The following is a 14,979-nucleotide window of genomic DNA, read 5'->3' as shown; positions in this document are numbered from 1 at the left end:
ATTTCTTCCCAGATCTGGACCTTAGCGTCCAAAATATGCGTGTTAGCATGAATTCCCCTAAGCTTAATTACCAGCTTAGATCTGATAGCGCTCCCACCAATCAGGAATTTTTAGGGCCTGATACCCTCTGGTCCCCCCAAAACCTTCCCTGGGGGACCCCCAGACTCAGATGCCTTGAGTCCTACAACAAAGGGAAATAACCCCCTTCCCTTGTTTCCTGGTTACTTCCTCCCAGGCTCCCCTCCCTGGATGACCCTAGGAGATTCCCTGCTTCCAGTCCTGGAAACACAAGTACCGAGAGAGCTAATCTCTCTTCCCCCTCACCTAGAGGGTATGAAAAGTCAGGCTTAGTAAATCTAACACAAAGAGATTTTCCCCCTGACTTCTTCCTCCCACCAATTCCCTGGTGAGCTGCAGACTCAATTCCCTGGAGTCCCCACTAAAGAAAAACTCCAACAGGTCTTAAAAAGAAAGCTTTATAAAAAGAAAGAAAAATACATGAAAAATAGTCTCTGTATAAGGTGAAAATATACAGGGTCAATTGCTTAAGAAAAAAAGTGAATAAACAGCCTTATCCAAAAAAGAATACAATTCAAAACACTCCAGCAACTACACACATGTAAATACAAAAAAACAATATAAACCTATTGTCTTACTATCTTTGTACTTACAACTTGGAAACAGAAGATTAGAAAGCCTGGAGGTAGGAAAATCACTCTCAGAGCCGAGAGGGTCAGACACAAGACAAAGAACAAAGAACTCACACCCAAAACTTCCCTCCACCCAGATTTGAAAAAAATCTTGTTTTCTGATTGGTTCTCTGGTCAGGTGTTTTAGGTCACTGCTTGTTAACCCTTTTTTAGGTGAAAGAGACATTAACCCTTAGCTATCTGTTTATGACACTATGCTATTATGAAATTTCAACCAAACAAATTTGAATGTTCTGAAATACTACTCTCATGTCGAGCGGGCTGGACAGAAAAGCAGATCTCTTAAAAATGGACAAAATTGTGAATTCATCATCTCTCCTGCTTTCAATGATTTTGCTTCCACCATTTTTCTGTCACTTTGATGCAGTCTCCATAATTGTCTCTGTGTCTTGAATGACAACATTTGCAAAGTGGATCAAAGAATCCTTCAAGGTTTTTTTTCCAGATCCAGAAGAAACAGAATTGAGTAGAAACGCTTTTTTTCCCTGTATCTATACTTGTAACCATTTTTAGGTAAACTTCCATGTTCAACTGATCATCTTGCACTCATATCAATGTGGTTTATTTTAGCTCTTGTTTTAATTCCCCCCTCTCCTGCAGCTGAAACATGTAGTTTAAATCTATAGGAACACATGGAGGGCAAAATGCTTCTATCATTTTCTTTAAATTGCTAAATTGAGGGCAGTATTATAATAGCAGCGGTTTTCATTTGTTTTTAATAGATTGATTACCAGTTGATCTTTGCTATCTTTGTGTGCAGAAAATAAAAATTGCTCCTTAATTAACTGATGTGGCAAGCTGCTGAAAATACTGGTATAGGGACTTCTGAATTATTTTTATGGATACGTTTTGAATACAACATTCAAAAATGTCTCCTCCCTTGCAGAATCATTGATCTCTATCTTCTACTTCACTAGACAAAAAGTTTTACATTTGATTTTGAAGAATCAAAACAGAACTATTTTCTGCACCCTTTGGGACAATAGATTAACATGAATCCTTTTCTGCTACATACATCTCGATATGTAAAGTTTACTTTGGAGAGTTGTTTTAAATACTTCAGTCCATTCCATCTCACTTATTCATGTAAGCACTTCAAAGTGACATTTGAGATAAAAAGAAAATTAGATCCCCTGGGGGGAAAAAAAGAGAGCCCACTGTGTCCTTCTTGGAGGAAAAAACAAAATGAGTTTTTTCCCCAATCCTGTCAAATATTCTTCATAAATATATAATATATAATTTAGTGACTCTTTCCCAATGAGGCATCACAAAAGTGATCTGAAAGGCTTTATACCTGACAACATCTGAGATGATGCCTTCTCTGTTGCAATTGGTATCACTAGAACCTGACTCAAGGAATGCAGCTCCCTGCACCAAATAAGCTGTTAACTTTTCCTGCCACAGCAGGGAAGATGCAGCATCTTCTGGATTTTATCTTGGATTGTGATAAGCAAGTGATGGGAAATATTTTTAAACATAAAATCGCAGAGAAACAATCTATAACTTGTCTTAACACACTGTATGTTATGAATTCCACGTTGCAAACAATATTCTATCTGTACTTGTTTGAAAACACACTTCAGCTTACCTTTCAACTTAATGGCAATATGTTGAACTGCTGCACTGTGATTTTTTACTTTGTCAGAGGAACATTTGTTCATTGGTTCCCACTTACTAGTTAGTCTCTCTCTCTCTCTCTCTCTCACTCACACACACACACAGTTAATTCATGCTTACCATTCATATGTGACTCATGCAATTTCTCTCTCTTTTTTTTTAATTACTCTTTCATTGCTACCTACTCTTTCCCTGAAATGTCAGTTGTGCCTGCTGGCACTGTACTATAGAACTTGACGTTCTTCTTTAAGTATGTGTCCCTCTATAGATATGCACGCATCTGATGTGTGAGAAATCAGACTATTTTGAATAGCAGTATCTGTCAGGGCCACAAATGCATCACATGCTTCCTTGGGTTTCCACGTGAGCATATAAAGGGTGGAGTGGCCACAACCCTCCATCAGTTACCTCTTACTGCCTGTGGCAAGGAGAAGGAAAAGTAAGAGAGAGAGAGAGAGAGTGTGTGTGTGTGTGTGTGTAGAAATCTTTCATTTCCCTCATTTGTTAATTCTTTTAATTTGGACATTCCAAAAAAAGACTAGGAGACGCTGTGTGCAGTGACGCAAGCCACTTTGTACACATGCACCCTGAGAGTCCTTGTGTCCTGCACCAAACACACAAAAGGGTAGACTGGGCCATCTGCCACTCAGTTTCCTCCCCACTGAAGAATGCTGGGTGGTTATGGACTTTTAGGTAGAAGGGATGGAGGGTAAGTCATGAAATCTGCTTATAGAAAACATCTGAAAGAACTCCAGTTACTAAACAGGTAAGTAACTTCCCTTTTTTCAGCAATGCTGCAGGGGCTGCCTGAGCTCTGGTGAAGTGAGCTCAGAAGTAGGGAGGATCCACCTTAGCCAACTCAAAGCAGGTTCTCACACAGTTAGATATCCATCTCAACAGTGTCTGAGGTGAGCTGGGTTTGCCTTTCATCCACTCCAGGATGGAAAAGTCTGGGTGCAGATCAAAGTCATCAATCTGAAATGTACTGGGAGGTACTATAGCTTTGTCAGGGGATGACTAGGACAGCGGAATCCAATAAATTAACTGAATGAGATAGGATATCCCTGGTAAATCCTCAGGTTGGAGGGAAATCTAATGTGGCTGTTGCTCAGAAGCAGCCTGAGTGACGGAGTGTAACATTACTCAGGGTACAGTCTGGACTTATGGACAGCTGTGTCGTCTCAATTCTTCAACCTGGGGTATCTTTTACCCTGCTTTGCTCTGAAAACCACCATTCCTGGTCTGCTCGGGCACAGTCTTCAGCATGTAAATCACTCCCAGCTACACTGTATGCATGCTATAGCCAGCCATTCACAAATTACATTACAAGGCCACACCAACAAACTCCCAATCCCACACTTTCCCCCAGACACGTGTGCCTTGTACTGCCCTCCTGGACAATACAAGTTCATATAAAATCCATCATTTATTAACAGAAAAATGATATGCACAAATCTTATCTTGTTTCCCCAAACACTTCAATCCAAACACACAAGGTTAGATAAAACACAAGAAATTGACTACAGAAATATTTTAATTAACTACAAGTAATGAGGCATATAATTCAGAATTGATTATGAAGAAATAAAAGGTAAAATGCAACTAACACCTAATTTAACAAGTCAAGTCAATACAAAGCAAAGGTCTCTCACCACGTTCCAGCAGTCTTACTAGCTGAATCTCTTTGAGCCAGAATCTAACTTCCGTCCCCCCTCTCCCGCCCATGGCTCCCTTTCTTCTTCGGGTGTTGATAATGCCATGGATAGAGAGCAAGACAGAGATTATCTGGGGCATCTGTCCTCTCTTCTTATAGCCCTTTCTCTAGCACAAGAATCATCTCTGGCTGATGTTCAGAAAGTCTGTGGGGCCAGGAACCTTAAGTTTCTTCTTTGTCAAAATGTAGCTTTTTTTGCCCACACCCTCTCTCCTGCCCAAGACTGGCCACTTACTCAGGTGTTGGTCCATTTGAACTTGTTGACACCTGGCTGAGGCGTTAGCTAGCCTTTTGTCTCTGTGGAACTCGTTTGTGACTGCCCCCCAGAACATGTTGGAATATGTCTTTGTAATATTATACAATGGAATTTATATCTTTACATACAACGTTGCCCTACATTTAACCAGGACAATAATGATCAGCAAATCAAGTATGCTTTGTACAAAATTTAATATGGTTTTGTAAAAAGGGTGAACAGAGAGGTACAGACGGTCACACTGAGCTATAGATCAAAAAGCTCTATAAGGCAGAGGTCTGTCCAGGTAATCCTTCCTTCCATGAGAGATCGATGGCCCCCAGTCAGCCACACAGGTATTGAGGGTAAGTGCCTGGTGGCCATGGGCAGGAACCAAGGTCTGTGCCCAGCTCAGGGAACACCACATCTGTTGACAGACCAGTCTCTAGATCAGGGGTCGGCAACTTTTCAGAAGTGCTGTGCCGAGTCTTCATTCATTCACTCTAACTTAAGGTTTTGCGTGCCAGTAATGCATTTTAAAGTTCTTAGAAGGTCTCTTTCTATAAGTCTATAATATATAACTAACTATTGTTGTATGTAAAGTAAATAAGGTTTTTAAAAAGTTGAAGAAGCTTCATTTAAAATTAAATAAAATGCAGAGCCCCCCGGATCAGTGGCCAGAACGGTGTGAGTGCCAATAAATATTAGCTCGCGTACCGCCTTCGGCACCCATACCATAGGTTGCCTACCCCTGCTCTAGATCCACTATCTAAGACAGGAGATAGTTGCAAGGGCAACCAGCCTCTCCTGTGTCATTGTGGAGCGTAGATGTGCTTTTACTAACTTCAGCTTGGAGAAGCTGCATTCTCCACTGGCAACTGCTATAGGAAGTGTTAGAATATGCGCAGACCAACAAAAGTATTTGGAAAGAGGGTGGTCATCTTATTTGTGCACATATATTCCAGAACAGCCTTTGGAGTTGACCCTGCTGAAATGTATCTTGAAAGGGCTTTCAGTTCATCACCTAAATCACTCGCATCAATATCACGCATGTCATCATGTGTCAGCACTGTCTATAGTGCCCTGCATTGCTGGTGTAAGGTCTTCAGGTATAGTGAGGAGTTTTGGAATATCATACAACATCCCAAATATACTGCTGTGTTCTTTGAGCTGCATGAAACGTTCTTCAACTGACTGTATTGCACAATCTAGCACCTGGTTAAAGAATTCAAATTTGAATTGTTGTTTGAGGGTCTCTGATGAGATTATCCCGTGACTCGTAATAAAAATGCCGTCGTCTTTGATGACTCTTGTATTCTTGAATGGATGGGAAAATAGCTTCAGTGTCAAGTTCCTCTGCCAACTTCTGTGCACGCTTCAGAACATTTTGAAATGCCTCATCTGAGTGGTAAGACCAGGACAGGCAAACTTTTTGGCCTGAGGGTCGCATCGGGTTTTGGAAATTGTATGGAGGGTCGGTTAGGGGAGACTGTGCCTCCTCAAACAGCCAGGCATGGCCCAGCCCCTGCCCCTTATTCCACCCACCCTCCCTTCTTCCCCCTCCCGCCCGACGGTCCACCCTGGGACCCCTGCCCCATCCACACACACCCCCACTCCCTGTCTTCTAACCACCCCGGGCACCCCCACACCGCCCCATCCAACCCCCCGCTCCCTGATTGCCCCCTGGAATCCTTAACACCCCATTCGACACCCCCCCCGTTCCCTGCCCTCTGATCGCCTCGCCCCCTATCCATACCCCAACCCCCTGATCACTACCCCGAACTCCCCTGCCCTCTATCCAACCCCAGCTGCTCCTTGTCTCCATCCCCCCCACCCTCCGGTTACATCCATTTGAGATGGAGATATGGATATGTAGTAGCTGCCAGGTCACCTGCACTCTGACTAACTGGAAGATCAGGCATCTTCTCACCACTCACGTCCTCACTGGGGCTGGAAGGCTCACCATGAACATTTGCGTCTGTGTATCTCAGGAGAGCTCCTTCCTGTTTAGATGGAAAAGCTTCTCTTGCTTGCTTTCTTTTTCTGAATGCTGCTCCAGATGGCCATTTTCTTCTTTCACTCATGACTGTTGTTCTGTGCCAGCTATAGTGGCTCTCAACACTCAGCTGAAGAGGACAAATAAGCAGGCAGGTAGCAGGGCCTGAGTGAGGGAAGATATCAACATCTTAAGGGCCTAACTGGCTCCTACTACTTCAGTTGACTGCCTGTTCTCCTCAAGTGGGTTCAGGGGAGGGGTGTTGGCCACTGGAAGGTGCTGGGGGGTCACGCCAATGACAGAGTGCCCAGTAGCGATTATGCTCTGCGCACCGGAGTAGGAGCTAGTGCCTACTCCACGTCTCTATTTTTTTGTCCTGGGTTTGAAGGACCTGCAGATTTTACAGCATCGCTGATATGGGATTCGCCCAGGCAGTGGAGACAGTTGGCATGCAGGTCACTTCTGGGCATCGAATGCCTACAAGACTCGCACGATTTAAACCTGGGGGCCCGGAGCATACTCTGGCCCGAACTCTAACTAGCTAAACTAGAACTTTTAACGGACTAACTGAAACAGGTACTACTGAACAAGACAAGATTTGGGACGAGCTGCAGCAAAGCTGGAGCGAGTAGTTCTGATGCACCAGTACGTTGCAGGTAAACAAACTGGCCCGGCTTGCCAGGGTGCTTAACCTGGCGAGCCGTGCGCCAGAGGTTGCTGACCCCTGGTGTACACCATATTGAGAGAGATTAGAGAAACAATTAAGCCTAATGAAAGTACCAAAGCTCATGACTGAGCAAATTAAAAGTCAGACTCTGCACAGTGGCTATTTAAGCATATTATGATGACAGAAGATATGCCTAGCCATAAAAAGAAGAATAAAGCAGGAAAACGAGATAAAACAGAAAGGTTAAATAAAAAGGTAAAAACTTATTCAAGCCAAAAGAGATTCTTCAGAAAATGAAAAGCCAACCCTAATGAAGCCAAAAAAAGAATAATCTACAGCACAAAATATAAGACGGCTATTAAGAAGTGAAGGACGGATGGACAAATAGCCAAAGTCAAAAACAAACAAGAAATTCTTTAAGTACATCAGAAACAAGAAGCCTGTGAGAGAATTACAAATCTACCTTGAAAACAAATTTCATTTTGAGTCTATTATGTTTAAAAGCAATTTAACCCTTAGTTAAATGGATCTGTCTCTTTAAAATGTCCCCAGACAAAATAGTCCTGCCAACGATTACAATAATGTTAAATGCTCAGTTCCTAAAAAAGATTACCCTACCAATAATAAACCCAGAATTTTAGATTTGTTCTAATCAAGAATAGCTTCCTTCCTTCATCTTTCTGTTGGCTCTATTCTTAAAAGCATGTATGGACCTTAGAGAACAAGAAGCCTACTTGTTTTTCAAAGAACTTCAAGGGCAACAAACAGTCCTGTCAATTTCAAACCCCATAAAATTAATATGTTTGAAACCAGATAAGGAACAGCACAACATGCACACATATTCCTAACTGCAGGAAATTTAGAGACTGTGCTCCAAATTTTGTCGTTGATCAGTCACTCAGCCTAGGAGTTGTGACACGATATTTAATTGTATGTGTTATATTAGCCCCGCCTGATTTTGAAAAACAGTGAACTATAAAAAAAAAATTTAAATAGAAATGTGCAAATCAATTAAGTGTGTGGTTGTTAGACTACCAACATCTGGAACCATTAGTACAAGATTAACGTGAGTAAAACCTTTGAAGTTTTCTTATTCCTGACACTGCTACTGCCTTGTCATCTGAAATTTACCTACTGATTTCATTAGTGACCAAATCTTTTTAGGTTTTTCTATATGGCTATTTCTGGTTGTTTTATTGCATTATTCTTCATTTTGCACCAGGGTCCAACTGTACAAAGGGCTGTACAAACACAGACGGTTCCTGTCCTTTCTTAGGCCATGAACCTACAGCTTGTTGCATGCAGGTATATTCCTGTGCCCACATGTAAACAACTGGAGGATTAGGGCCTAAACAGACAAAACAGTTACAATTTAGAATCCAAACTTGAGAGAGTAATGCTCTGATAAACTAAACAGGCTCGAAATGCATTATAATTAAGGCTATGTTTAAGTCACAGATTCCGTGACTTCCAGAGACCTCCATGATATTCTCTGCTTCAGCCCCAGGGGCTGCGGGACTCGAGCTGGCAGCCAGCAGGGCCCTGGCAGGGTTCCAGAGACAGCAGCAACAGGGGGTCCCCTGCAAGGTTCCAGTGACAGATGATAGACTTCTGAGGAGGCCCTCCCCAGAGTCCCGGGAATAGGCGATAGCCTCGAGCAGGGAGGAAGGGGGATTCCTCAGGCAAGTGGCTGGGGGTGTCCTGTTTCCTCTTTGGGAAATATGGTCACCCTGCAGCTCCCAGCCGCCCTAGGCGGAGGGCGTTCCTACAGCTTCCAGCTGCCCTGGGAAGTGGGGGGAACCCCACAGCTCCCAGCCACCACGGTGGCACGGGAAATCGTGGAGCCGCAGCAGCAAAAGTCACAGACAAGTCCAGGCTTCTGTGAATTTGTTTATTGTCCATGACTTTTACTAAAAATAACCATGACAAAATCTTAGCCGTAATCATAATCAAATATTTAAGCATCTTGTTGAAGTAGTAAACTTCTAAAACAGTTACTCAACATACAATGGCAAAACATAAGTCATCTGACATGGACTAGATAAAGAGGTCCATTTCTGAGAGACAGTTCTTCCATAACTACGGTGAAATGAATTTTAATGGTTTAATGTTGACTTAAAGCATTATTTCTTTCCATTCTAAATTTTATAACACAGTGGGATCTTCCAAAATGCTACACTATGCATAAGGCCACTAATCATTTAAAAATGGCCTACATCATTCATCAGGTATAATTTATGTTGTTTTTTGTTATTTTGGCTACACATAACTAACATCAATCAATCTAGTATAAGTATGCCAAGCAAGTGAAGCTATTTATAGAACTGACAGCTGCTTAGCAAACTTAATAGATATTTTGACACCTTGGAAAATAAATTACTTCCGAAGAGATTTCTTTGAAAAGATACCTGCATGCCTCAACACATACACTGAATAAAATCCTCTCAGAATGCTTCAGAAGGATTAATACATTTAACTGGATTCAATAATATACTTCTTTACATACAAGATTTTAAATAGTTTTGTGGCAAATTAACTAGTATTTGGGAATTGGTAGACTGGCACTCTTCAGGACTATACCTGCGCCAAACAGGGTGGTGATAAAAAAAAACTGAGTCCACTATTGGGTAATATTGTCCCAACAGAGAACGTATGGTTGTCAATTAATCGCAGTTAACTCAAGCAATTAACGCAATACAAATTAATTAAATTTAAAAAAATTAGTCATAATTAATAGCGGTTTTAATTGTGCTGTCTAATAACAGAATACCAATTTAAAACTACAAATATTTTTGGCAGTTTTCTACATTTCTCAAAAACAAAACAATGTAAAATTTGAGAGCCTGCAAGTCCACTCAGTCCTACTTCCTGTTTAGCCAATCACTGGGAGAACACAATTTGTTTACATTTATGGGAGATAATGCTGCTCGCTTCTTATTTATAATGTCACCTGAGAGCGAGAACAGGCATTTGTATGACACTGTTGTAGCTGAGGTTGCAAGGTATTTATGCGCCAGATATCATTTGACGCTGGACATTCATATGCCCCTTCACACTTCGACCACCATTCCAGAGGACATGCTTCCAAGCTGATGACACTTGTTAAAAAAAATAATAATAATGTGTTAATTAAATTTCTGACTCAACTCCTTGGGGGAGAATTGTATGTCTCCTGCTCCATGGTTTTACCCACATTCTGCCATATATTTCACGTTATGGCAGTCTTGGATGACAAAGCAGCACATGTTGTTCAATTTAACACTTCCACTACAGACATGAAAAACTGCAGAGATTTTTAGAGGTTTCTAAAGATAGCTACAGCACTCAACACAAGATTTAAGAATCTGAAGTGCCTTCCAAAATCTGAGATGGATGAGCTGTAGAACATGCTCTCATAAGTCTTATAAAAGGAACATTCCGATGTGGAAAGTACAGAACTCGAACCACTAAAAAAGAAAATCAGCTGTCTGTTGGTGGCTTCTGACTCAAATGATGAAAATGAACATGCATCACTTGTGCACTGCTTTGGGTCGTTATTGAGCAGAACCCTCATCAGCATGGAAACATGTCCTCTGGAATAGTGGTCAAAGTTTTACAGTAGTTTGTTCTTGAGTGCAGTTACGTAAAAAATTCTACATTTGTAAGTTGCACTTTCACTACAGTAATTGTACGAGGTGAAATTAAATATGCTATTTTATCTTTTTTACGGTGAAAATACTTGTAATCAAAAATAATATAAAGAGCACTGTACGCTTTGTATTGTGTTGTAACTGAAATCAGTATATTTTAAAATGTAGAAAACATCCAAAAATATTTAAATAAATGGTATTCATTATTAACAGTGCATTTAAAATTGCAATCAATCACGACTATTTTTTTCATCTCGCGATTGTCATTAATTTTTTTAATCATTTGACAGCCCTAGAAAAAAGTGATGCTCTTGTTCTTAAGGCACTGGTCTGGGAATCAGAAGATCTGGGCTGAGTTCCCAACCCTACCACAGATTTCCTGCGTGACCTTGGACAAATCACGTAGCCAATTTGTGACTCAGTTCCCCATCTATTTCATGGAAATAATGAAGCTTCTTTTCTCCCACTCTGGTCTTTTTCTATTTAGGCTTCAATCCTGCAAACACTTACACGTATGCTTAGCTTTACTATCATGAGTAAGGTTCCACTTTTGTCATGGAGGTCACAGAAGACACGGATTCCGTGACTTCTGCAGCGACCCATGCGGCTGGCCAAGGAGCTGCATGAGCAGCTCGGGTAGCCCTTGTGCCAGTCATCTTCTGTTGCTGGGGCAGTCTCAGGCCACTCTCCCACCTCCAAGCAGTAAGAGTTTGGGTGTGTGGGAGGGGGGGGGGGGGTGTGGCTCAGGGCTGGGGATTGGGGTGGTGCTTACCTGTGGTTTTATTCATATTTAACTAGAAGACTTCTTTTAGACACTCTCTTGACAAAAACACAAAGACCCAGAAAGTGATTAGTCCATTTCTAGCGTCTTTTTTTTGCTTTTTTCAGAGACTCTGCACACTCCTACTTATTGCTACAAGTGGAACACTCTAGGACAGTCCATGTAAAAAACAGTGACAAGTGAACAGTAGTGGCAGCAAAGGCCAATTTGGGGAGAGCATTTATTAGAGGCAGAGGTGGAAGGTAGATTAGAGAAAAAAGTAGTTTCTACTTTGTAGATTAGAAAGTATGAAAAATACAGGTATGGGATAAACAAGAACTTTTTTTAAAATGACAATTAATTGAATGTTTTCTTAGTGCCTTTATTCCTATTGCTTGTGGCAAGCAACAACTGAAATTCAGAGGAATCATTTTACCCACATCTGAACACTAATTATACACTGATGTTTTTTCAAATGCATACTCTGCATACTTCACTAACAGCAAAACAAATATGTTAAATGACCCTATTGTAGATCATATGTCAATTGCCATAGATAACCCTGACATTTACAAATTATTTGACAACAAAATGGACCACATCCTATGATAAAGAAAAGCACCAAGATCATTTTACATTGAGAATTAAAGGTTTATAAACTAATGACTTGATAGTTATTTTTATGTTACCATTCACAGCATTTGTAGTTTAGTTACCTTTTTGTTTTCTTGTAGTTTTCCAGCTGTAGTGCCTGCATATGTTTGTACCTTTCCAACTCATACTGTCCACATAGGTCTTCAAGATGCAACAGATGATTTTCCATTTCCTTAAAGTTTACCTCTAGCTGGGCTAGAAAAACAAGAACAACAAATAATAGCCAACTTCATATATATGAAAGATAAACATATTTTTCCCAGTGAACCAGAGGCAAGTATTAAAATTGCTTAATATGGTAAAATTATGCATATATTTGCATTTATCCACTTTTTCTGGGTCAAATTTCAGTCCAGGTAAGCAAGAAAGGCACAACAGACTCCTATGAATAGCTATTATAACTATGATTCAGTTGCCCCTTGTGGTCAGATACCGGGCTGCTCTGTATTGGATTCAACCTTTGGATTCCATGTGCTTTTAATTCTACTGAGTCTTAGCAGCACCTACACCAGAGGCTGGCAAACTACGGCCCGCAGGACCCTCCTGCCTAGCCCCATAGCTCCTGCCCCCAGACACTAGTCCCCTCCCCCAGAGCCTCAGCTCACTGCGCCGCTGACGCAATATTCTGGGCAGCGGGGCTGTGAGCTCTTGCCAGGTAACACAGCTGCAGAGCCCGGGCCTGACCCGGTGTTCTGTGCTGCACGGTAGCGTGGCTGACTCCAGCCAGGCGGCACGGCTGCCTGTCCTAGTCCACTGGGTGACACAGCTGTAGCGCCACCGGCCACCGGTGCTCCAGGCAGCATGGTAAGGGAGTAGGGGGGGTTAGATAGAAGGCAGGGGAGTTCAGGGTGGTGATGTAGATAGGGGTCAGGGCTGTCAGAGAGTGGGGAACAGAGGGGTGAATGCGGGCAAAGGTCCTGGGGGGGCAGTCAGGAATGAGAGGAGGGGCTGGATGGGGCAGCAGGGGTTCCAGGGGCGGTCAGGTAGAGGGGTAGTTGGATGGGGCAAGGGTCCCCAGGGGGCACTCAGGAATGAGGAGGGGTTGGATGGGGTGGCAGGGGCAGTCAGGGGCAGAGGTTCCAGGGGCGGTCAGGAAGAAGGGGTAGTTGGATGGGTCAGGGGTCCCCCGGGGGCAGTCAGGAATGAGAAGAGGGATTGGATGGGATGGCGGGGGGCAGTCAGGGGCAGGGGTTCCAGGGGTGGTCAGGGAAGGGGGTGGTGGATGAGGCAGAAGTCCCGGGCGGGCCATCAGGGGGTGAGAAGCAGGAGGGGTTGGATAGGGACCGGGCCACACCTGGCTGTCTGGGGAGGCGCAACCTCTGCTAACCAGCCCTCCATACAATTTTGGAAACCCTTAGGCCAAAAAGTTTGCCTGCCCCTGTTTATACACTGCCTTAGTCCAGCCTTTCATGCACCCTCCCAGCATCCAGATTCTTGGGATGTGGTGCTCCACAGCCCACCTGACCATGCCCCAAGACTGTGCTGCCCCTCCAAAGGCTCCCCAGTAGTTTAAGCATGCCCTACCAGAGCTCCACTACATGGACACTCCTATTTACAGTTTAACTCATTCTGGACCTTGTGACAGCTAAACCAAATGGAATGCACAGACTTTGCAAAGAAACTTCTAAACCAGAGCTTACTTATTAGACAAAACACAGAAGTTACAAATCCATCCCACTCCATCTACTCAGTCTTCTCTTCTCTTCCTGTTCAACGGATGGCCCATGACAGCCACAGACTCAAGCAGCTCTGGCCCTTGAAGTTCTGGCCCCTTTTGTTAGGTGACCTCCCAGGCAACTTCAAAACCTGACAGTTCAGCCTTGGGTTCCAAAGTGAGAAAACTAATTCCTCTGGATTCCAGCAAGCCTAATGTACTAAGGTGGACTCATCTGAATGAAGGACAATCAAGGTTAAAGATTCTTGCTGGTTTTCCCATTGCTAGCCCATCTGTGAGGTGAAGGGACTTCTTCTAACACCTCCTGGGTGTCCCAGCCCAGGCTGAAGGCTACACAGCAGACGTGAAGGTATAGTAAAAGGTTACAATCAAAATGAAGTTCACAGAACAGAATGGAGTTTGTAGATAGCATGTGTCTGTATCAGTTTGCCACAGTGGGTAAACTGGACGCTGACCAGTCCTCCCAATCCTGGAGATGAAGAATCCTATACGTGATGGGAGATGAGGACAGAGACAACTCAAACAGCATTGAACTCCAGCAACCTAATGCAGATCCTAACCATTTTTCCCCTTTGCTCTGGGATCTCTGAGGGCTGCAGTAACCCTCATGCAACAACAACAAACAGGGAAGAATGCAGAGAGGTGGTTCAAAGATGAAATCTCCTTGTGTTTTGGATGCTCAGCAGAAAGGATCATCAGGCTGAAAAAGAATCCCTGTCATCTTGTCTGGCTGACAGCTTCATTTTTGCTGTGTTAAGCTGGGGACTATCTTGGGCTATACAAGCTTTTCAATTTTCTTAGCCATCACTCAGCCAGAAATTGCAAATCCCAATGCCCACTAAGAGAGCAGGGAGCTACCATTTCACAAACAACTCACAAGCTTGCCATACATGGCAGCCAGACTCTGTGGAATTCAGCACTGTTTCAGCCCCTCACCAGAGCGCATGGGAGGGCAGCCACTGGCTCTACACAGCAGCTTCAGAGAATGAATCTCAGGATTCACCTAAGCATCTTTCAAGCATTGCTGAGCTACTGATGTTTTCCACACTGCAGATGTTACTAGGATCAGGAATTGATAACTTTTGAAAGAAAGCAGTTTTCTTTACATTACTTGTTTGAACGTACATTAGTTTTTGAATCTTGCTTGATTAGGAAGATCAATTTTGTAAAATTGAACACATTTTCTGGAAAAATGTTTTCACTCTTAGTCCTAAAAGATTAATATTGTTGAATGTTTGTCTACCACACGCTATGCTAATACATCTCTATGCTTCACAAATCCTAGTGTATGCTTTTAAATTATGTACACCTCTACCTCGATT

At 42.7% G+C, this 14,979-nt stretch overlaps 1 protein-coding gene across 5 annotated transcripts in view; it reads right to left on the bottom strand.

Moving 5' to 3' along the window:
* DTNBP1 (dystrobrevin binding protein 1) overlaps window positions 1-14,979 on the bottom strand; it is a 176,557-nt gene that overhangs the window by 114,340 nt on the left and 47,238 nt on the right. For all 5 annotated transcript variants that reach the window (XR_003999052.1, XM_030552481.1, XM_030552480.1 and 2 more), the window contains exon 6: window positions 12,045-12,177. Coding sequence is in view for 4 of the 5 variants with exons in the window: in XM_030552481.1 (XP_030408341.1) it covers window positions 12,045-12,177 (133 nt within the window). In the remaining variant the exon portion in view is untranslated. The remainder of the gene's footprint in view (window positions 1-12,044; window positions 12,178-14,979) is intronic.

The sequence above is a fragment of the Gopherus evgoodei genome, chromosome 2 (assembly GCF_007399415.2).
Source record: "Gopherus evgoodei ecotype Sinaloan lineage chromosome 2, rGopEvg1_v1.p, whole genome shotgun sequence".
Lineage (NCBI taxonomy): Eukaryota > Metazoa > Chordata > Testudines > Testudinidae > Gopherus > Gopherus evgoodei.
This window is presented reverse-complemented; position numbering and strand designations above follow the sequence as displayed.